Here is a 23,342-nt window from a genome sequence, read left to right as displayed (position 1 = left end):
CCTGCCTCTCCCCTCCCCCGCCCTTCACCAATCCCCGGCGTCCGCTCAGACCGGGGAGCCCTCCCAGGAGCCGTCCAGCCAACCCAGGGCGGGGACGGCTCATTGGGCGTCCCTCCCTTCACCTGCCCCCGCTGGGCCCTCCCCCTGCCGGCGTTCAGCCACGCCCGTCCCGGGGAAGCTGCCCGGGGCAGCCGCGGCAGCGGCTGTGGGGGCGACCGCGCTGCCCTTCCCCTCATGCTGCTCCCATCCCTCCGCCTCGCTGCCACTGTCGCGCCGGGCAGACGGCCCGGCCCTGGCCGCCCTGTCGTCGCGAGCCGCAGCGGCGGCAGGGGCTGGCCTTGCCGCTCCGGCCGCGGTGGCGGCAGGCCCAGCCGTTCCGGCGGCGGCGGCGGCAGGCTCGGCCGCTCCGGCGGTGGCAGGCCCGGCTGCTCCGGCCTCGGCGGCGGTGGTAGGCCCGGCCGTTTCGGTGGCCGCCGCAGGCCCGGCCGCTCCAGCGGCGGCAGTAGGCCTCGTTGCTACGGCGGCCGCCGCAGGCCCGGCATTGGCGCGCCGGGGAAGCTTCGGGCCGCGGATGTCTCCGGGCCCGTCGCCGCGGGCTCCCAGGTGAGCGGGGGTGTTTGGCGGGGGCCAGGAGACCGGTGGCAGGCCTCCGGGGGGTCCGTCGGGGTGGGGGGTAGGGTCCAGTCCGGGGCGGTAGAGGCCCACCCCGGACACACACCCCCCTGGGGTCGGGCGCTTCCTGGTCCACGTGGTGTTCCGGTATCCGTGACATGTAGTCCGCATTCACATAGAGCCGACCTGGCCGGTGTCGGAGCTGGAAGCTGAAAGGGAGCAGAGAGAGGTACCATCTGAGAACCCGTGGGTTGTGGTCCTTCATGCGGGCCATCCACAGCAGGGGGGCGTGGTCCGTGACTAAGGTAAAGGGGTTGTTGGCCAGGTAAAACTGGAGTGCGCCTACTGCCCACTTCACCGCCAGGGCCTCTTTCTTGACGGTAGCGTACTTGACTTCCGCGGGTTGCAGCTTCCGACTGATGAATAACACGGGGTGCTCCTGGCCATCGACCTCCTGGGATTGGACTGCCCCCAGCCCGACGTCGGAGGCGTCCGTCTGGACGAGGAAGGGTCGCTCGAAGTCCGGGTTCCGTAGCACAGGGGCTCCCGACAGGGCCCTGCGCAAGGCTTCGAAAGCGCAGAGCCGGTCGGGATTCCTTTTAATGGTAGCAGGCTGGCCCTTACGTAAGCAGTTGGAAAGGGGGCTGGCTTGACTGGCGAAGTGGGGTATGAATTTACTGTAATAGCCCACCAGCCCTAAGAAGCGTCGCATCTGGCGCTTAGTTCGAGGGCGAGGGCTCTGCTCCAGCGTGGTGACCTTATCGGGCACGGGGCGCAGAACCCTGCGGCCCACCTGGAACCCGAGGTATGTGAGCTCCTGGAATCCGATCCGGCTTTTGCGGGGGTTGACTCTCAGGCCGGCCCCGGCCAATGCCGCCAGGACCGTGTTCAGGTGCTGCAGGTGCGACGGCCAGTCCGGACTAAAGATGATGATATCATCTATATAGGCTCGGGCGAACCCTTGGCAATGGGCCAGCACGTGGTCCACGAGGCGTTGGAAGGTGGCGGCGGCCCCATGCAGGCCGAAGGGCATGACCTTAAACTGGAACAAGCCCTGGGGGGTCGCAAAGGCCGTCTTCTCCCAGTCCTCGGGAGCCATGGGTATCTGCCAATACCCCTTCGTGAGGTCCAGGGCCGACAGATAGCGTGCTGTTCCCAGTTGATCGATCAGTACGTCGGCCCGGGGCATGGGGTAGGCATCGAAGGTGGCAATGGCGTTGACTTGCCGGTAGTCCACGCAGAAGCGGACGGAGCCATCCGGTTTCCCCACTAGCACGATGGGGCTCCGCCACGCACTGCGGGAGGGTTCGATCACGTCGAGGCGTAGCATGTCCTCCACTTCCTTGGCCACGACCTCCCACCGCTTCAAGGGCAGTGGCCTCCAGGGGGCTCGTGCCACCTGCCCGGGGGGGTGGGTATGTGGTGAACCAGCACGGTAGTTCGGCCTGGCCGGCAGGAGAAAAGGTCAGGGTTCTGGCGGACCACGGCCCTCGCCTGCGCCAGCTGGTTGTCCTGGAGGCCCGGGTCTAGGACAGGCTCCTCTCCAGTGGGGCCGCTCGGGGTCCATGGCAACTCGTCGTCCTCCTCGTCCTCTCCAACCAGGATCTCTCCAGCGTCCTCCCGATCAGGGGGGAGGGCCGTCTTCATGGCGGGGCGAAAGTGGAGGGAGTCCCTCCCCAGCAAGACCGGGTAGGGTAGAGCCTGCACCCGAGCCAAGGGCGTCTCGCACGTCTGGCCACGCTACGTCACAGGGACCAGGACGACTGGGCACTCCTCCACGTGGTTATGGACACAGGCGATGACGGCTTGGCGGATCACCGGCAGGTCAGGGGGCAACAGGTGGGAGCGGATCATTGACACGGAGCTCCCACTGTCGAGGAGCGCCGTCAGCTTCCTACCTGCCACTGAAACCAGGACGAGCATGGGGGGGGCCGGGGGGCCCGGCTTGTCGCGGGCAGGGCCGTGTCCCAGCCCAGGTCGCACTCCATAAGGGGGCATTCCCTCTTCCAGTGCCCCCGTTGCCCGCACGTGAAGCACGGTCCCTTGTCTCCTGTCTCTCGGGCGGAGCTGCTGGGTTTAGGTGTGGTGGGGGTTACGGGCGGCGGAAGGGCTAGCCGGGGCGCGGCCGAGGGCCCTCCAGTCCCCCAGCCCAGGTAGGCGGGGGCGGGAGGCCGGGGGCCTGGCCGATCCCGCCCCCCCTTGTCGCCTGCACTGCGGCTCCCGTCGCCGCTAGGGCGGGGCTCCGACTTCGCGGGCTCCCGGGACTCCACGGCCATCACGTTTTCCCACAGCATGGTGGCTTCTTTCAAGGTGGCGGGCTTGTTGTAGGCCACCCAGTTCTGGGCCCTAACGGGGATCACCTGCAGCAACTGCTCGAGCACCACCTGGTCGGCGATCCTCCGGCCCTCATCCGAGGTGGGCTTCAGCCAGCGGTAGGCTGCGTTTTGGAGATTGGCCACGAGGGTGCGGGGACGGTCTGTTTTCTGAAAGGCGATGGTCCGGAACTTCTGCCTATAAGTCTCCGGTGTGATCTCGTAGCGATCCAATATCGCCTCCTTCAGCTTTGCGTAGTCAGCGCTCTCGGCTTTGGGGAGGGCCTTCAGGGCGGCTTGCACCTCCCCCGTAAGATAAGGTCCAATGATGAAGGCCCACTGAGCCGGCGCCCATCCTGCGGCCTCCGCTGTCCGCTCAAAGGCCTCCAGGAACGCATCCACGTCATCCTCAGGGCCCAGCTTGGCGAGGTGGAACGGCAGTCGGGGGTTGGGCCCGGCACCGCCGCCGGCTCCGGGACCGGCGCCGGCCAGTGCCTGTTGGAGGTCCTTGATGAGCGTCGCCTGGGCATCTTGCTGTTGGCGGGCCAGGGCAGCTTGCGCGTCCAGCTGCAGCTGAGCCACCTCCTTCAATAGTTGTCCCTGGTGCTCAGTTAGCCACTGGCCAAACTGCGCGAGATCCATCGTGGAGCTGGCAGCCTCGGCTGGGGTCTCCACACTTGCTGCCTTCAGCACCGCTGGGCGTAGGAGGGGCTGGGTGCTACTCCAACCGGCTGGGGTGGGAAGGTGCGGGCGCGGGTGCCTCATGGGGCTGCCAGTGCCTCCATTCTCCACCAGTTTGTGAGGCCCCGCCCCGCCGGCCGCGCCTTCCCCTCGTCCTGCCGTCCTCCAGGCTGCCACCAGGGGGAGGTTGAAGGTGCTCCCTCTGCCTCAGACTAGATAGGGGCAGTGGTTCAGGCACCAGGCTCTGCCTCCTATCTGCTGCTTTGGAAGTCTCTCGCTCTCTCGCTAACCTTCCAACCAGCCTTCTCCTCCCCGGCGTCATCGGGAGCCTCCCTCTTATAGTCCCTCCTGGCTCTGCCCCCTGGCTCTCCACCAATCCCCTCCCCAGGATCAACCGCCCCTGGACCCGACACCTGGCGGTTCTCACCTGGTTGGGCCAAACGCCCCTCCATCACCCCCTCAGCCCATGCCGTCTCCTCTGTGCCTGTCTCTCCCCTCCCCCGCCCTTCACCAATCCCCGGCGTCCGCTCAGACCGGGGAGCCCTCCCAGGAGCCGTCCAGCCAACCCAGGGCGGGGACGGCTCGTTGGGCGTCCCTCCCTTCACCTGCCCCTGCTGGGCCCTCCCCCTGCCGGCGTTCAGTCGCGCCCGTCCCGGGGAAGCTGCCCGGGGCGGCCGTGGAAGCGGCCGCGGCGGCGACCGCGCTGCCCTTCCCCTCATGCTGCTCCCATCCCTCCGCCTCACTGCCGCCGTCGCGCCGGGCAGACGGCCCGGCCCTGGCCGCCCCGTCGTCGCGAGCCGCGGCGCCGGCAGGGGCTGGCCTTTCTGGCGGCGGCTGGCCTTGCTGCTCCCGCCGCGGCGGCGGCACGCCCGGCCGTTCCGGCAGCGGCGGCAGCGGCAGGCTCGGCCGCTCCGGCGGCGGCAGGCCCGGCTGCTCCGGCCTCAGCGGCAGCGGTAGACCTGGCCGGTCCGGCGGCAGCCGCAGGCCCGGCCGCTCCAGCGGAGGCGGTAGGCCCCGTTGCTCCGGCGGCGGCGACCGCGCTGCCCTTCCCCTCATGCTGCTCCCATCCCTCCGCCTCACTGCCGCCGTCGCGCCGGGCAGACGGCCCGGCCCTGGCCGCCCCGTCGTCGCGAGCCGCGGCGCCGGCAGGGGCTGGCCTTGCCGCTCCGGCCGCGGCAGCGGCAGGCCTGGCCGTTCTGGCGGCGGCTGGCCTTGCTGCTCCCGCCGTGGCGGCGGCACGCCCGGCCGTTCCAGCAGCGGCGGCAGCGGCAGGCTCGGCCGCTCCGGCGGCGGCAGGCCCGGCTGCTCCGGCCTCAGCGGCAGCGGTAGACCTGGCCGTTTCGGCGGCAGCCGCAGGCCCGGCCGCTCCAGCAGAGGCGGTAGGCCCCGTTGCTCCGGCAGCGGCGGCAGGCCCGGCGTTGGCGCACCGGGAAAGCTTCGGGCCGTGGACGTCTCCGGGCCCGTCGCCGTGGGCTCCCAGGTGAGCGGGGGTGTTTGGCGGGGGCCAGGAGACCGGTGGCGGGCCTCCAGGGAGTCCGTCGGGGTGGGGGGTAGGGTCCAGTCCGGGGCCGGAGAGGCCCACCCCGGACACTGTCCTACCCAGGTGGGCCCCTGTTGTTATCACTTCTTCATTAAAATCCCCTTGTTGATCGTCCCCATCCCCTTGTGGCATCAGTTTAAAGCTGTCCTGATGAAGCTCTCCAGGTTCTTTCCAAACATTTTCTTCCCTGCCCTTGAGAGGTGAAGCCCATCATGTGCTAGAAGGCCTTCTCTAAGGAAACTTATCCCCTGGTCCCCGAACCCAAAGTGCTCCCACCGGCACCACCACATCAGCCAACGATCCACCTTGAGTATGGTCTGCTTCCTTTGCATTCCTCTTCCTTTGACAGAAAGGATAGAAGAGAATACCACCTGTGCCACCTAGGATGGAAGACTTAACGGGGTGGGGGTTTGCCTGCAACATGTTGTTGCCAGTGACATACTGACATTACTTCCGGGCACACAGGGAGTGATATCAGCACATTGGGATACTTCCTGTTGCCCCACCATTTTTCTCCAGCAGGCCAGCTGAGTGGAAGCTGAAAGCACCCAATGGCAGCGGGGGATCACTTGCCAGGAACCTGGAACCTGGAAATCCTACGTACAATCCAACTCTGCCTGGCGAAAGACAGCATTCAAAGGACCTAATGTGGCTCCCCCTCCCCTTTGCATTTTTCTCCTCACCCTAGCCTTTAGTCAACTGAAATGCCCATGAAATTCCTCTATAGACCCTCCTCTGCACTAGCTCCATTTCTGACCTCTCCACTACTCTCATGTGACCAAAGTACGACAGCCTCAGTTTTGTCATTTTAATTTTTAGGGAGAATTCAGGCTTGATTTGATCTAGTACCAACTTATTTGTCTTTTGGGCTGTCCATGGTATCTGCAAAACTCTCCTCCAGCACCACGTTACATAGTAACGGAGAATACCATAGTTTGGATTATCTTAATCTTCGTCCCCAGAGAGACATCTTTAAGGTTTTTTGCTAGCTCCCTCACAGCTGCTCTTCCGAGTCTCAATCTCCTTCTGATTTCTTCATAGCAGTCTCCCTTTTGGTTGATGGTTGAGGGAAGGAATAGAAAATCTTGAACAATTTCAGTTTCCTCATGGTGAACTTTAAAGTTGTGTACTTCCTCAGTAGTCATCACTGTTGTCCCCACTTAGTTGTTCTTTTTTCTAAATTCTAAATAAAATTCTAAATAAAATGATTTCCAAATATTTTAGTTTTCCTTGCAGGGAAGGTGCCCCAACTCCTTTCACTCTGTGCCAGCATTTAACTCTCCATATCCTTTTTATCCCTGGTCAAATAGGCCTTGCGAGTTTTTGAAACACTCTCATTATGAAGGAAGATTCTGGCCACTTTGAAGGAGCCTTTGCGCTCTCAGATTGTGGTGGGTTTTTTTTTAAGTAATTATTCTTTGGCCTCGGGCAGCAGAAGCAGCTGGATGCAGAGGATGAAAAATACCTTGAATGTAAATCAGCGGTTGGGCTTTCTTACAGTAGTGCCGAGTTCTACAGAGATGTCGGCACTGTGCTGCGTAATCAGCTTCCCAATTTTATTATATCTTGTTGAAGGAGAAATGTGCAGCAGCAAGACGTTGATTAATCTATTTTACATTGGTGTGAAAATGTGTGGCATGGAGCTCAAAACAAAGATTGTTTTCCTTGTTCTGACCTTGGCTGAGGAGCTGCAGCAGGCAAGCTAGGAAAGGGGTCATTTTGGTGCAATATGAAGTTCCGTGCTTGCAATCTCTAGCAGCAAAGTGGCACATCAATAAAAATACATTCCTAATGTTTACAGCTTTGTAGTACAGGGTTGGTTTCTGTCAGCCCTGAATAGAAGGAGTAAATCTTTTCCCCCTGCAGCCTTCTCTGCCCTCTAAAATGCTGATAGAGAGGGTTGGGATGCTCAGGGAGAGTGTGGGGAGAGCCAGTTCTCTGGCCAGTTATTAGGATGTCTCAGTGAAAAGGGCACTGATGCACCCCATCGGTCCATGCTGTCTACAACCCGGCCCGAGCTTGGCTTGGACTTGGCTGGCAGCAGCACAGTCCCAGGAAGTGATCCATCGGCTTTGCTTTGGACATTCCAGTCCCTCAGATTTGCTCTGAGGGAGGGAGGCAGTACACAGCAGCAATCCCTCCCTCCTCTGTTGCACAGGTTGTTCTATGACTGCGAGGAGTAGTCCAGCAAGCGGTGAGGAGGGAACAGTTTCTGTACCTGTTACAGCCCCTACGGCCCCCAAACTTGTGGAGGGGCTGGAGAGGGATCAGGGAGCTGCAGGGGTGTTTGTGGTTTGTAGGATCCAACCCAAAGTACACAGCTGTAGTTCAGGCTCAAGCCTGCTGTTGATGTCCAGGACCAATATTTATTTACTTTTCTTATTTATTTCCTTTATTTATGGTCTGCTGAGACTTGTTAAGCCTGTGGGTGCTTTTGGAATCTTGAGAGCAGGGAATGGGCACCAGCCTAAAATGGCTGCCTTGGGGGCTGGGGTCCTGTTACAATATGTTGGGACATTCCAAGCCAAGGAAGGCAGGCTGATTCTGAACGGGTGCTTCCTACAGCCACACAGCAAGCTGGTGCCTCCTGAGCTCTTCTCATGCATTTCCTGCTCCATTGAGGTGGGCATGATTCAGGATTGGCTCTTTGCTTTAGAGACGTGAGTGATTCCCCCTCTCCCCCACCCCAGGAAACTCATTGGTGAGCTCCAGGTTGTGGATAACTGGTTTATGTCTATGAATCACTAGAATTCTTACAACAGCCTTACAAGGTGTGCCAGCATTATTGCAAAAAGTGTAACGATAAATTACAGTGTTTGCTGATGTGAGATCACAGCTGGGAAGAGAGTTGAACCTGGAATTTTCTGAACCTTGCCTCATGCTCTTCTTAAGTGCTCTGCTGCCATGAATCAATTCATGCCCAGAGTGCCTTCCACTGTGACGTGCTGAGAGATATTGCTGATCTGACTTCACAAACCACCAATTTACGGGACCATCCGGCCATGCTGGGTGTCAGAGATGCAATTAGTGTGATGGTGTTAATGTTTTTTCATGGCCAGGTTTTAGAATACCAAATAAACTCCATTTTCACAAGATCTCAGAAAGGATTATGCGGTAGATTATGATCACCAGATTCTAGTCATTAGCAGGAGAATAAGAAAAACACAGGCATTGAAAAGCAGTATATGGGTTTTTAACTGCATCTAAAATGGCTCCCTCCATTTACTCGCATGACATAGACAAATAGTGTTAGTGAGACTACTAAAAAGGGTTAGACCTCAGCAGTCAAATTTTCTCCTAGAATATCAGCAGTCTGCCTGCAGTAGTTGTACTTGCCTTGTACAACGGCTGCTACAACCATCAATCTTTGCTGGATGGTCCCACCCAGATGCATTTTTGGCTTCCCATGGGATCTGAAGGAGCAATTTACCTTATGCCTAATGTAAGATGCAGCAGAACTATCCTACAGCACATTATATAGTCATCTGGCACTGAACAATTTTTAATAAGTCAATTTTTAAAAAAGGAACAGAGGTCTTGAGATACACAGGTATTAAATGCTCACCCTGTGGCTTTAGATCTACGAGCACACACTCAAGCTGGAAAATGTCTCCCAAAGCTCTGCTTTTGAAAATAGGGGGGTACTGGTGATCAGTGCGAAGGGAGCTGTGCATCAGGGGCAGTTCTCACGCCAAACTAGCCACATGACTGTGTGGAATGGCGAGATGAGGAAGGTGCCAATGCTGCACAGGTCCTCCTGAGCTGGCTCTCAGCTATGAGTGGCACAGGACTGGCATCAATACCACAGGCCGGGTTCAGGTTAAGCCACAGTGGCACTGTGGGCCTAGAGGAGATGAGAATACCTGCTTGTGGGAAGAAAATACCTTGAATCAACCTTGCCACGAGCTTTCATGAGTAACCACTTACCATCTCTTACCTCACAAAGCCTATGATGAGAGACAATCCAAAATTACAGAAGATATGGTGCTGGAAGACAGGGTCTCTAGGTCGAATGGCACTCAAATCGGCAACTGGGGAAGAGCCAAGGACAAGTATGAATAGTGTTATTCTTAATGATGGAACTGGATTAAAGCTGAAGGACGACCAGTTACTGATGTGAATGTTCAAAGCTGTGCAACACACAGAATAGGAACATGGAATTTAAGAAGTATGAATCCAAATAAGCTTGAAATCATAAAACAAGAAGTGGAACATTTAAACATTGTATCCAAGAGGGAACTAATGTGGACTAGAGTAGGACATTTTCAGTTAGAAAATTAAAGTGCTTTACTCTGGAAATGACAAACTCAAAATAAACGGTGTTGCTCTAATAGTGAGGTGAGACATAGAACAAGCACTCAAGAGTTAGAATGCAAAGTGTGACCAATTAATGTCAGACTTTATGGAAGGCCTATCAACATAACCATTATTCAAGTTTATGCCCAACTACAGATGCTGAGGAGGAAGACTTTGAAAGCTTTTACTCAAGTGTACAAGAAAATTGATCATACACCTAAACAAGATGTGCTGATAAACATAGGTGACTGGAATGCAAAAGTAGGAGACAAAGCAGAACCAAACAATGTTGGAAAATTTGGACTAGGATCACAAAATGAAGCAGGAGAGCGACTCATGGAAGTTTGTGATGCCAACAACCTGTTCTGTTCAGACAAACTGAATAGACAGTTTATATATGGAATACACTGGGTGGCCAACACAGAAACCAAATAGATTACACAATCAGAAGCAGAAGGTGAAGAAGCTCTATTCTTTCTGCTAAAACAAAACCAGGAGCTGATTGTGCTACAGATCATGAATTGTTAATATCAAAAATTAGAATAAAGCTGAAGAGAAACACTAAAAAATCATGTCAAAATATAATCTAAATAACATTCCTGAAGAATTTAAAGACCATGTAAAGAACAGATTTGCTTTACTAAGTCTAATTTATCATGAATCAGAAGAACTATGGGCTGAAACCAGAGATATTATCAAGGAAGAGTGTGCAAAGACTATTCCTGTAGCCAAAAGAAAGGAGAAGCCTAAATGGATGAGTGAGAAAATGTTTAAAATTGCTTTTCAGTGGCTTTCACGCAGAGATAAAGAAATCTATTATAACTGCACTCAAAGCAATTGGAAGAAAAAAATCACCATGAGTAGATGTCATACCAATAGAGCTATTTCAAGCTACAGAAACTGAGTTCATCAAAATCTTAACAAGAATACGTCCACAAATACAGAAAACAAAACAATGGCCCGCAGACTGGAAACAATCTACATTCGAATTCCCAAAAAGGGGATGCCAAAGAATGCAGCAACTATCATGATAATTTTTCATCCGAGCAAAGTAATGCTCAAAATTCTACAGCAAAGACTCTTTACAGTATATGGAATGAGAAATACAAGAAGTTCAAGCTAGATTCAGAAAAGGAAAAGGCAGTAAACCACATTGCAAATTTATAGTGGCTAATGGAGCATACCAGGGAATTTCAGAAGAAACTCAGCTTTTGTTTAATAGATTACAGCAACGGTTTTGACTGTGGTGATCATGAAAAGCTATGGAGGGTGTTAAAAGAAATGGGTGTGCCACAACTTCTGGGTTTTTTTGCTGTGCAGCCTGTACTCTGGACAAGAGGCTAGTGTTAGGACAGAATACGGGGAAACAGAATTGTTTCCAATTGGCAAAGGATCTATCTGTCCAAACTATTTGAAGAACATATCATAAGGAAAGCTGGATTAGATTTAGAAGCTGGAGTGAAAATTGGTGGAAGAAACATCAACAGTTTGAGATGTGCAAATGCAACCATATGATCATCTGCCCCCCGCCCCAAGTATGATGAGCTAGAGTAGAGTTGGAAACACCTCCACTCTTTTCTTATGTGTATGACATACAGGGAAAGGGGAAGGAGGCCCATCTAGATTACTGGTAACAATGCTGTGGTACATGAGTTCTGCGATTTTATTGTTTATTTATTGTAATTTTATCTATTGCTGTAACCTGCCCTGAGCCTGCTTGTGGGGAGGGCGGGCTATAAATCAAATAAATAAATAAATACTACTGCTGCTGCTGCTGCTGCTGCTGCTGCTGCTACTGCTGCTACTGCTACCACCACCACTACCAGGTGGTGGTAGCAGTAGTAGCTACCACCTAGAAAAAGAACTGCAGGAACTCATTAGCATAACTAATTAGCACACCTCATTAGCATATGCCACACCCCCTGCCATCACCGGAAGTGTGGCAGAAGGCAACATCCACCCCTCAGGCCCCTTTCCGCAAAAATCTCCGGGTATTTCCATAAAGAAGAATGAACTCAAAGCAGCTTACCCTCCTCTGGAGAGCCAGCCCTGCTTGCACCCACACACTCACTCACTCTCACAAGTCACAAATGAAAATAAAGCAGCATGAATTCCAAGCAGTTTACATTCCTTGGGAGCCCAGCCCCACTCAGCTTGCACCCATTCACTCATTCTTCCCCCCCCCACAAGTCACAAATGAAAGTAAAGCAGCAGAGCAGAATGCATCCAAGCAGCTTACGTTCCTTTGGAGCCCAGCCCCACTCGACTTGCACCCGTTCACTCATTTTCTCTCCCCCCCCCCACGAGTCACAAATGAAAGTAAAGCAGCAGAACAGAATGCATCCAAGCAGCTTACGTTCCTTTGGAGCCCAGCCCCACTCGGCTTGCACCCGTTCACTCATTTTCTCTCCCCCCCATCACGAGTCACAAATGAAAGTAAAGCAGCAGAGCAGAATGCATCCAAGCAGCTTACGTTCCTTTGGAGCCCAGCCCCACTCGGCTTATACTTGGAGGAAAAGGAATCACGTGGGCAGGGCCAAAACCCACGTGACCTCTTTTCAGATCTACCGGAATGTCGTTCCAGTGCGTTCCGCCTCCAAATGTGCCCTGACCACTACTACTACTACTGGCTAAAAATAGTGAAGATCTGCAATTAGAACTGATGAAGGTGAAAGTTCTGAAGAAGCTTACAGCTGAACATCAAGAAGACAAAAATAATGACTATTAATGAATTATGCAATTTTAAAGTTGACCGTGAAAAAATTGAAATTGTTAAAGATTTTCTGTTCCTTAGCTCAATCATTAACCAAAAGAGAGACTGCAACCAAGAAATCAAAAGAATATTGAGACTTGGAAGAGCAGATGTGAGAGAACTAGAAAAGATCTCAAGGATAAGGAAGTTTCACTGGGGACCAAGATCAAGATAATCCACACTATGGTATTCTCCGTTATTGTGTATGATTGTGAAAGTTGGACAATAAAGAAAGCTAACAGGGAAAAATTAATTGGTGAAATGTGGTGCTGGAGGAGAGTTTTGCAGATACTATGAACAGCAAAAAGACAAATAAGTGGGTTCTAGATCAAATCAAGCCTGAATTGTCCCTAGAAGCTAAAATGACAAAACTGAGGCTGTTGTACTTTGGTCACATCATGAGAAGACGAGACTTTCTGGAAAAGTCAGTAATGCTAGGAAAAGAGGAAGACACAAAATGACTCAATAAAGGAAGCCATGTCCTCCCATTTGCAAGATCTGAGCAAGTTTGTTAATGATAGGACTTTTGGAGATCTTTCATTCATAGGGCCACCATAAGTTGGAAGCGACTTGTGACACATAACACACACACATATACCTTGGAGCCAGCATACCTAAAGGATTGCATTATCCTTTATGAACTTACTCAAGCACTCCGTTTATCTTTGGAGATTTCTCTTTTTCCCTCTAGCATTGACTTCTGCCAGCGGGTGAAGTTGTTAGTATACGCCCCAGTAACTTTTATTGGCCCTGCTCCTTGTGTTTTTGTATTGTGTGTTTGCATATCTATGTTTTTATTGCTACTGGGTACTGTCTACTGATGTAGATATTGCACCTAATCGAGAGTTTAGCCTACTGCTAAAAATGCAATGGAAATTAGTTATGCTTTATTTCAGATAGATTTCATCTCTGAACTCGGCTTTATGCTTGTTTAAAAATTTTCTGCTACCATTCCCTAGTGCAGGGGTGGGCAATTGTTTTGGCTCGGGGGCCACTTTGTGGGAGTGGAGGTTAGTGGAGGGCCGCACCTTTTAAAATGATTGCATTCATTAGTTAACTTTGCATTTCAGAAAAGGTATAAATTGTATCATAAAAATCAATAAATATAAATTAAATAAAATAGTGGTAGTTTTATTCAATTTATTTATTGTGCTAATTGGGATTTGCTCCTTCAAACGACTTTTGATTCATTCTCTTCAGATTCCATTCCAGTTCTTTATTATTCATTGCTGTCAACTGTTCTTGTAAAATTTTAATGTCTTGGTAAACTTTCTTCTTCCCTGGTCTTTTCTTTAGTAGTATTTCTTTGGCTTTTATTTTCTCTGTAATCTCCTGTCTCTTCTCCTCTTGTTTTTTCCTGGCTCTTCCATTTAAGTCCATTAGTATGCCTCTAATTACTGCCTTATAGGTATCCCATACCTTGTTGGTTGGTACTTCTCGATTCATGTTGTATTGTATGAAGAACTTAGTTTCCCTTCTCAACATCTCCAAGTTTTCTCCCTCTTGCAACAAGGGTTGAGGATTTATTCCTAGTCAATTCTTGGATAGCATTTTTACCTCGTCTGCTGAGATGCTCGCAATGCCCAGATTGTCCACATTAGTGGTTCTGCTTCACAGGATCTGTTTCAAAGCTGGTCTTCTGAAAGTTTATTTTAAAGAATGTACGATTTCATAATATCTTTCAGATTCCTTTAGTTATACAAGTTTAATTACATCTTAATCTCATCCTTTTCTTTGTTTTATCTTCTGTACTAATAGCTTCCTCGGTTTATTTGCTTTTGTTTAACTGTGGACTAGATTTGACAAGTCAGCGGGAGCTGTGTCCAGAACCCCTGGCTTTCCTAATCTACAATGGCCCCAGGAAGCTTGCAGTTTTCCTCTTTGGTTCCAGTATACTGGCATACACATGAGCATATTGATCCATTTTCCGTATATTTATAAATTTCTCTCAAAAACTGTTCATTTTGAATGACATTGCTCTTCATTAATTTTTCCTATAACTGAAGAAGTGAGCTGTGACTCATGAAATCTCATACCTTACCACAAAATTTGTTAGTCTTATAGGTGCTACTGGACTTTTGCTCTTTTCTACTGCTAGAGACAGACTAACAGGGCTACCCATCTTGACCTGTCTCCTGTAATATTATTTCCATGTTTTTGCTCCACTTTAGTTTGGCTTCCTACAATAAGCAGACATTGAGTAAAGACTTTAAATGGGCCCCACCCATTAAACATGGAAATTTTTATGGTAATATGATTTGAAAACTGCATTTTAATCTCTTCTTTACTGTTATTTTATCTGCTAGCAGCATGTTATTTAATCTGTGTACTTTATCATGTCTTGTGTATCTTTTATACTTTAGAATTATCAGCACATGCTATTAGACGTTCCTTGTTCCAGTTCCACATTTTATTATTTGAAATATTGGGGGTAATAAAAAGGTATCTATTCTTGAGTAAGAGTGATGTGCTACTGAATAAAAAGTGAAGTCTGTTTGTCTGGGATGTAATGACTTCCATACATCTTCAACCCCTCTTTTTAAAAAAAAGGATGGGAGATTTTCTCATTTTTTATTTTCACTACTTTACTTAAAGAAGGATTACCACATTATTAAAATCACACGCTACTATCATATACTATCATATTCTGTTGTTCCATTGATATTAACACTTTCAAAGGATTCTCAAAATAGAAGTTCTAATTAATCTTAGGTGCAAAGGTACATTGTAATAACCACTGTTCATTCATCATTCAACCTTTTAAAACCCATGTTCTGTCCTGTTTAACATAACTCTTCTCTGGTGTTGGAATTTAGCTTTCAGATGTCCTTGCTCCTTGCGTCTGACAAAGAGAGCTGTGGCTCTCAAAAGCTTATCCTACAATAAAGTTGGTTAGTCTTAAAGGTGCTACTGGACTCTCTACTATTTTGTGACTATAGACTAACACAGCTAACTTCTCTTGCTCTGACCTAGGAGGAAAAAGCTTTCTGTAGATCAATTGTGACCAGATTTTTCTCATTTTCTTTCTTTTTTCACTTCTTAAAAAAGGCATTATCCATTGTTTCTTCTAAGGTTCTAATTACTCTATTTTATTTGGGTTATTTAAACATTTAATATCACATATTTCAAACCCTGTTTCTGCCAAGGCTTCAATTTGTAAGTAACTATTACTATAGATCACAAATATGATTTGATGATTTTGAACAGAAAAACTGCAAGTAAGGGGGGAAATGTTGCTTGTTTATTCATTTGCTTAGAAAATGTGTGTTAGCTCTCCAGAGAGCTGCTCAGTGTGTCTCATAGAGTAAAATAGTATTATAAAATCATAAAAAACAGCATTAAAAACAAGCCATTACAAGCCACAGTATAGAAAAACAAGCCAGGACATAGATATTCAGCAGTTATCTAATAAAAAGCAGACATTTAAAATGATGGGACACTTGTAAAAAAATAAATGTTTTGCCAGGTGCCTAAAGGACAGTTAGGTAATCAGCATGCAAGCCACAAAGGGGCAGGGCATTCCAGAGATATTGTGCCACCACTGAAAAAGCATTGTCTCTGGAAACCACCTGCCTCATTTCTTCAGAATGGGGTGCAGAGAGCAGGAGTTGTGGAGAGGTTTTTACTGACAGATATGGCTATTCAGGAGCAGGCAGTACTTCAGTATAGGAGAGCAAGATGTCCTCTTCCCCAGTTTCTCTTCTTCTCCCACTCACAGCTTCTAATACTGGGCCATTTTCACACATCTTTAACATTGTACAAAATTGCTCGAAATTCATGGAATGAGGGTGTCTTCACGGCGTGATTTCTGACATCATCGTGCCATGAAAATGGAATCATGATGGATTGACATCAGAAATTGTGCCATGAAGACGCCCTCATTCCGTGAGTTTTGCACGATTTTGTGCGATGTTAAAGACATGTGGAAACAACCCTGCTCTTCAATTAATACAAATCAGGAGACTGTTCTGTTTTGGGCCTTCATCTCAGGGTACAGGCAGGAGAAAATTAGAGTGGAAGTTTTGAAGATAATGCTGCAGATAATACATGTCAAACTTACTTGTCCCAATAAACATTTGACAAAGTTGTCTCATCTCATCCTCTACAGATAAACTACACATGTGCTCAGTAGGACATTGGCTGATTCCACACATGTTGGATAATGCACTTTCAATGCACTTTATCGATCGTTTGAGGTGGATTTTTTGTTCCCCCCATGAAAAAATCCATTCCAAATGATCTATAAAGAAGATTGGAAGTGCATTATCCAACGTGTGCAGAATCACTCTTGCTATCTATAACCTGTTTTTTTAGGGGCAGGGCCTGCAGACCAGATGAACTAGGGCCATGGACCTTTGCCCCAAAGTCCAGCTGTGAGGGTGCCACTGGCATTGGATACTCCATCTTGAGAACAGGAGTGGAATGGAAGCTGAAACTTTCAAAAATGTGTTATAGAAGGTCAGATGTCAGAGTTCTTGCATTCATGGATGGAATTTCAGCTCTGAAATGCTATAATATTAATATTATTTGGGAACTATTTTATTATGAAATTTTATCAATTAAATTAATAAACTCTGAATACACTGAGCAAGAGAAATAGTCCTTTCTTACTTTCCCTTGGGAAGGGCATTTTCTTAAACACCTCTCTACCATAGCTCAACAATACATCCTGGGGGCAACAATCAATCAATACTTTATTGCTTCAGCACAGCCATAGCAAATAACAAGAATAGTACAATATTATTAATACAAATTACTACATCATAAAATTTAAACCGAAATTGACAAAACTCCATCAAGATCTTTAAATCCATAAAATCCATAACAGCATGTAATATAATATAATACTACTAAAGGGAACTTATTAATACCTTCAAGTAAAATAAAACTTACTTCCATAGTCTTAACTGTATTTTGTTTACTGATGTTACAAACTTTGCCACTTGCATTGTAATCCATTTATCCTTATCTGCCAGCACCACCACCAATTTATCTTGCTCTGACCTCCCTTGCACCCATTTCAGAATATTTCTCAGATATATCTCCTGAATAGTTACAAATCTCGGGCATCGAAACATAACATGGGACATATCTTCAATGGATTTATGATCGCAGGAGCACACACGATCAGCAAGTGGGGTCTTGTTATAACAGCCTTTCAGTACTGCCAAATGAAATATATTCATCTGAGCCCTAGTAAATGATGTCTTATATTCTGTGACCGTTAGGTCATCAAAATAAGCTGGCCGGGTTGTAGGATGGGATATAAGATGTTTATATAGAATTGCTGAACTCATAATACCTAGCAACCCCTGATCTTGTTGTGCACTTATATCCAATAATCTTTGTTTAATTAGACATCTAGCAGCTATATAGTTGTAACTCCTTAAATATTCTTCAGATAATCCTAATTTAGCCAATAGGGACAGTACCTGGGATTTCCATGATGTATCTTTCGTCTCTTTGTATGCCATTGTTACCAAAAGTGATGCTTGGGAGAAAAAAATCTTCAACCAAAAATAGATAACAAGTTTATGCACTGTTGTTGTTACTGGTGGCAAGGCCAACTCTGATCTTACCATAACTGATGATGTGGAATTTGGGACTCCCAACATTATATGTGCAAATTTATTTTGTATTATTTCCAATGAATATAAATTTCCAAATCCCCAGACTGATGCACCATATAACATTTGGGGGAGTAATTTAGATTTAAATATTTCTAGGGTGGGGGATACACTGGGGGCAACCCTGGTAGGTTGTTTGCTGGTCACTGGAGCTCAGGCAAACCTTTAGGAAGACAGTGCAGTTCGAAGACACTCATTTTATCTATTGTGAGATTCCATGATGCGTCTAACTCATACCTTGTGGAAGTTCGTATTTAGAAGATTGCCAAAGCTGTATACTATAAAGGGGTATATATACTGTTGCCCAGGGTTGACTCTTTTTACTGAGTGAACATGTTAGAAACGTTCTGCATTTTCCTCACCAGCACCTGCTGATAAGTTGGAAAGAGTATTTGAATATCAGTACTTGGGATCTGATAGGAAAGATCATGTTTGTTTTCCTTATTTATGTCCCCATTCACATATAAGCAGGGAATGAGATCTAATGCTAATGTTTTTTAAAGGGGGGACAGATTAGGAGACCTGACCTGACCTCCCACGGGACCGTCCTTCACTCTGGGCACTTTCCTTTCCATCCAGGAGTCAATATCAGATTAGTGGTAAAAATAGTGCCTGAAGCAAAGAAGTGAAGGCAGGCAAGATGAGGGAAGCGTTCGGGTCTCCCGTGGCTCTGCTTGTTGGTAAACTCATACCCACATGAACAAATTTGTATGGGACCAATGAACAGACAAGGCTGTCCCTGTTACATCTGGTTTGATACTTACCTGGTTTTGCATTTGCCATTATCCAACTCAGATATGATGATAAAACTGAGTTGGGAGCATGTCTGGTTCTTGTAGGGTGGTATGTCCCATTGACAGTTGGCAAGAGGCTCTTAGGAAATCAATCTTGTTCCTCCTCTTCCCAGGCCATGGTTGAGACAGTCAATAACCTCCTCCAGCCGCAAGCTCTGAATGCCTGGAGGGACCTACCTGCCAGTGATCAGCTGCGTGCAGCAACCATGTTACTGGACACCGTGGAGGAAAGTGCCTTTGTGTTGGCTGACAACCTTCTCAAGACTGATATTGTGAGGGAGAGCACTGACAACCTTCGTAAGTAAAGATTGTCTTGTTGTCTTGTTGTTGGCATCCACTTGGTTGTGTTGCTGCATAATTACCCGAGAACAAATAATTCCGAACAGTTACTTGGTGTGTAAGAGTGACCTACTTTTTGCAAGTACTAGCCTGGGGGAGAACTATGTGAAACCTGCTAGCTGTGCATGATGAAGGAAACTTGGCCCGGGTCATATAGTGCTGGAAGGTACCCCCAAGGGTAATCTAGTCCAAACACCTGTGCAATGTAGATAAAGTCATAGCTGCCTGGCCAATCTGGCCTGGAGGAAAATTTCTTCCTGACCCCAAAGTGGTGATCGCCATTACCCTGGGCATATAAGAAAGGGCCATGAGAGCCTAGCACTGGCTCACCCCTCCCTTCCCTCCATCTCACAATAGGCCTTAATTCATACTGAGTCATAAAATCGGCATGGCTGTCAGACTGCCAACTAGCCTCTTGTTAAAATCCTCCACAGAAGGAGAGCCCACCACCTCCCGAGGAAGCCTGTTCCACTGAAGAACTGATCTGTCAGGAAGTCCTTCCTAATGTTTAGCTGAATACTCTTTTGCTCTGATTTTAACCTGTTGTTTCTCATCCAATCCTCTTGGCCAATAATAAACCACTCCATCCTCTATGTGATGGTGTTTGCATAAAGTCATAGCTGATTTATGGAGATGCCTGGTGGGATTTTCATGGCAAGAGACTAACAGGTAATTTGCCATTGCCTGCCTCTGCAACTATGGTCTTCGTTGGAGGTCTCCCATCCAATTACTAACCAAGGCTGACCATGCTTAGCTTCCAAGATCTGATGAGATTGGGTTTTCCTGGGACATCCAGATCAGGGTATCCTCTATGTGATTGCCCTTCAAATACTTGAGAGCTATCGTATCACCTCTCAGTCATCTCCTCTCCAGGCTAAACGTCTGCAGCTCTTTCAATCTTTTCTCATAGAACTAGGTCTCCAGACCTCTCACCATCTTTGTTGCCTTCCTATGGACATGTTCCAGCTTGTCAACACCCTTCTTAAACTATGGTACCCAAAACTGAACACAATACTCTAGGTGTGGTCTAACCAGAGCAAAATGATGCCATCACTTCACCTGATCTGGACAGTATACCTCTGTTGATGCAGCCCAAAATTGCATTTGCCTTTTTAGCTACCATATCACTCTGCTGACTCATGTCCAGAATATGATCTACTAAGACCCCTAGATCCTTTTCACATGTACTGGGCCGTTTCCAGACGGCTTACCTGCCTCCGGAACGTCGCGCCATGTTGCGGGGAAAACGCGAAATATCACATTTTCTCGCGCGAGTTTTGCGCAACATCGCGAGAAAACGCGATATTTCACGTTTTCCCCGCAACATGATGCGACGTTCCAGGGGCAGGTAAGCCGTCTGGAAACGACCCTGGTCTCCCCCATACTATAATTATGCCTTTGATTTTTCCTACCTAAATGTAGAACTTGACATTTATATCTGTTGAAACTCCTTTTTTATGTTTTAGCCCAGTGTTCCAACCTGTTAAGATTTGTTACCCCTCTCAATTTAGTATTATCTGCAAATTTAATGAGCATCCCCCCTATTCCTTCATCCAAATCTCATTAAAATGTTGAACAACACAGAGCCCAGGGCAGATCCTGGAGGCACTCCACTTGTCACTTCTCTCCAAGTAGATGAGGAACCATTTACAAGTGCTTATTGGGTGCAATCTGTCAAAGTTACAAATCCACATAACAGTAGTAGGATCCAAACCACATTTTACCAATTTGTCAACAAGAATATCATGTGGAACCTTATCAGAAGCCTTACTAAAACTATGTCCATAGAATTCTCCTGATACAACAAACCAGTAACTCTCAACAAAGAGATAAGGTTAGTCTGACATGACTTGTTCTTGAGAAACCCATCCTGGCTATTAATCATCACAGCTATCTTTTCTCAAGGGATTACTGGTGATTTGTTCTAAAACCTTTCCAGATATGGACAGGTCAGTATTTACCTGGTTCCTCTTTTTTCCTTTTCTTGAAGATGGAGATAATAATTGCCTTCCTCCAGTCTTCTGACACTTCACCTGTTTTCTAAGAATTCTCAAAGATGATAGACAGAAGCTTCACAGTTACACCAGCAAGTTCCTTTAGTATCCTAGGATGCAATTCATTTGGCCTTGAGGACTTGATTTCATTTAAATAAGTTAGGTGTTCATGTACCACCCCTGTGCTTATCCTAGGCTGCAAATTCCCTTCCTTCATCATGTGTTCTCTTTTTGCCAGGTTAGGCACAGTTTCCCTTGCAAGAGAAGACTGAGAAAAGGAGGAATTGAGCAGTTCTGACTAGAGATGGGCACGAATTGAATTACGACCCAAAAAAACGCACAAACCAGGCCGGTTCGTGGTTCACGAACCAGTGGTTTGTGGAAGCTTGTTTCCATGAACTTCCACGAACTGGTCTACTGGGTCATAAAGGGGCAGTTTAAATGGGGAAATGGCCGTATAAACTTTTCCTGCAGCTTGCAAGTGGCAGGTTCCTTTAAACTATCAGCTAGCAGGCAGCAGGGGGGGATGCCGCCTACCACCTGATAGTTTAAAGGGACCTGCCACTTGCAAGCAGCAGGGACCTTTAAACTGCCCAAACCCCAGCCCCCACCCCACCCCCAGTCCCAACCCCAACCCCACACTTACCTTGCCCTGCAGGCCAGCGGTGTCCTCCCCCTCCTCCCGCAAGGGTTGGGAAGGCCGTTTTGGCCTCTTCTGCCACGGCATGGGCCTGCAGGGCGAAGGAGGAGGCCGAAAACGGCCTTTCCGCCCCTCAAATGGCAGCCATGGCAGCTGAAAATGGCCTTCCCGCCCCTCAAATGGCAGCCGTGGTGGCTGAAAATGGCCTTCCCGCCCCTCAAACGGCAGCCATGGCGGCTGAAAATGGCCTTCCCACCCCTCAAATGGCAGCCATGGTGGCTGAAAATGGCTTCCCTGCCTCCGTGGTGGCCATTTGAGGGGTGGGAAGGCTGTTTTCGGCTTCCTCCACCACCCTGTGGGCCTATGCAGCAGCAGAAGAGGCCAAAAATGGCCTTCCCACCCCACGCGGGAGGAGGGGGAGGATGCCACGGGCCCGCAGGGCAAGGTAAGTGTGGGGCTGCGGACTGGGGTTTGGGCAGTTTAAAGGACCCTGCCACTTGCAAGCGGCAGGTCCCTTTAAACTATCAGCTGGCAGACAGCGAGGGCCCCCCCCGCCACTTGCCAGTTGATAGTTTAAAGGGACCTGCCACTTGCAAGGCAGGAAAGGGCCCTTTAAACTGTCAAATGCCTCTTTTCCTGCTGCTGCTAAGCAGCCGGAAAGGGGCATTTAAACCCCACGAACCACAAACTGGTTCATAAACTTGCCCCAGTTCGTGCCAGTTCATGGTTCCTGGTTCATGAAAATCCACGAACCACAAACCTCATGGTTGGTTTTTTTTTGTGGTTCGTGCCCATCTCTAGTTCTGACCTCTTTTTATCACCTATTAAAATTTCACTTTCTTTTTCCCAGAGGGGGCCTAAATCATCCTTGTTCTTTTTCTTGCTCTGAACATAACCCTTTTTTGTTGTTTTCAGCATCTCTCACTAGCCTAAGCTCATACTGAACTTCAGCCTTTCTAACACTCTCCGTACATGCACTAGCAATTTGTTTTTTATTCTCTTCGGTTCTGTGGTCCTCCTTCCATTTCCTAAATTGCCTTTTTTTAATTCTCTGATCTTTAGAAAGCTGTTTATGGAGCCACTCTGGCTTCTTTATGTTCCCCCCATTTTTCCTTCTCATGGGTATCATTTGTGATTGTGCCTTCAATATCTCTCTTTTAAGAAACTCCCACCCATCTTGAACTCCCTTCTCCTTGAGTATGTCTGACCATGGGATCCTACCCAGCATAAATTTGAGCTTCTTTAGCTTTTCTAAAATCAGGAAGAAAAGTTGCCCACTTGATTTTATTTCAGCTAATTTCTAGGCAAAATGACTCTTGCTCTGGAAGGACAGACAGAAAATTTCAATACCTGCAAGAAGAGAGCTTTTGAATTAACAGCAAATTATCTTTGCTGTGTTCTGTGCTTTCCCAGAAGGAGTCTCTCACTACATCATATACCTAGAATAGCTGATATCATGGAGCAAAATTAATCAGCAAGCCTCTAACTGATTTAGCATTCCCACTCTTCTGCCAACAATTTCCCCCAGAACAAAGAAATGCCAGAAGAAGCCAAGTAAGATCAGCTGCTGCTGTTTTTTTTTTCCTTTTGGGCTACAATCCTAAGAACACTTTCCTGCGAGTAAGCCCCATTGAATAAAATTGGACTCATTTGCTAGTCAGTCTTTTTAGGATTGTTCCCTTAATTCCATCTTTATTCCATTTTTTTTCCCCTCTGACTTTCTCAGTCTTACATTTCCCCCCCTTGTTCTCTTGC

The 23,342-nt window shown here is 48.4% G+C and overlaps 1 protein-coding gene across 1 annotated transcript in view; it reads left to right on the top strand.

The window, feature by feature from the left end:
- Positions 1-23,342, top strand: part of ADGRL3 (adhesion G protein-coupled receptor L3) — a 673,348-nt gene that overhangs the window by 480,798 nt on the left and 169,208 nt on the right. The window contains exon 11 of the mRNA XM_055002453.1: positions 18,728-18,911. Within this exon, the coding sequence (XP_054858428.1) occupies positions 18,728-18,911 (184 nt within the window). The remainder of the gene's footprint in view (positions 1-18,727; positions 18,912-23,342) is intronic.

Source organism: Eublepharis macularius, chromosome 18 (assembly GCF_028583425.1).
Source record: "Eublepharis macularius isolate TG4126 chromosome 18, MPM_Emac_v1.0, whole genome shotgun sequence".
Classification (NCBI taxonomy): Eukaryota; Metazoa; Chordata; class Lepidosauria; order Squamata; family Eublepharidae; genus Eublepharis; species Eublepharis macularius.
The sequence above is the reverse complement of the archived record's forward strand: the minus strand, read 5'-3'. Positions and strand labels throughout refer to the sequence as shown.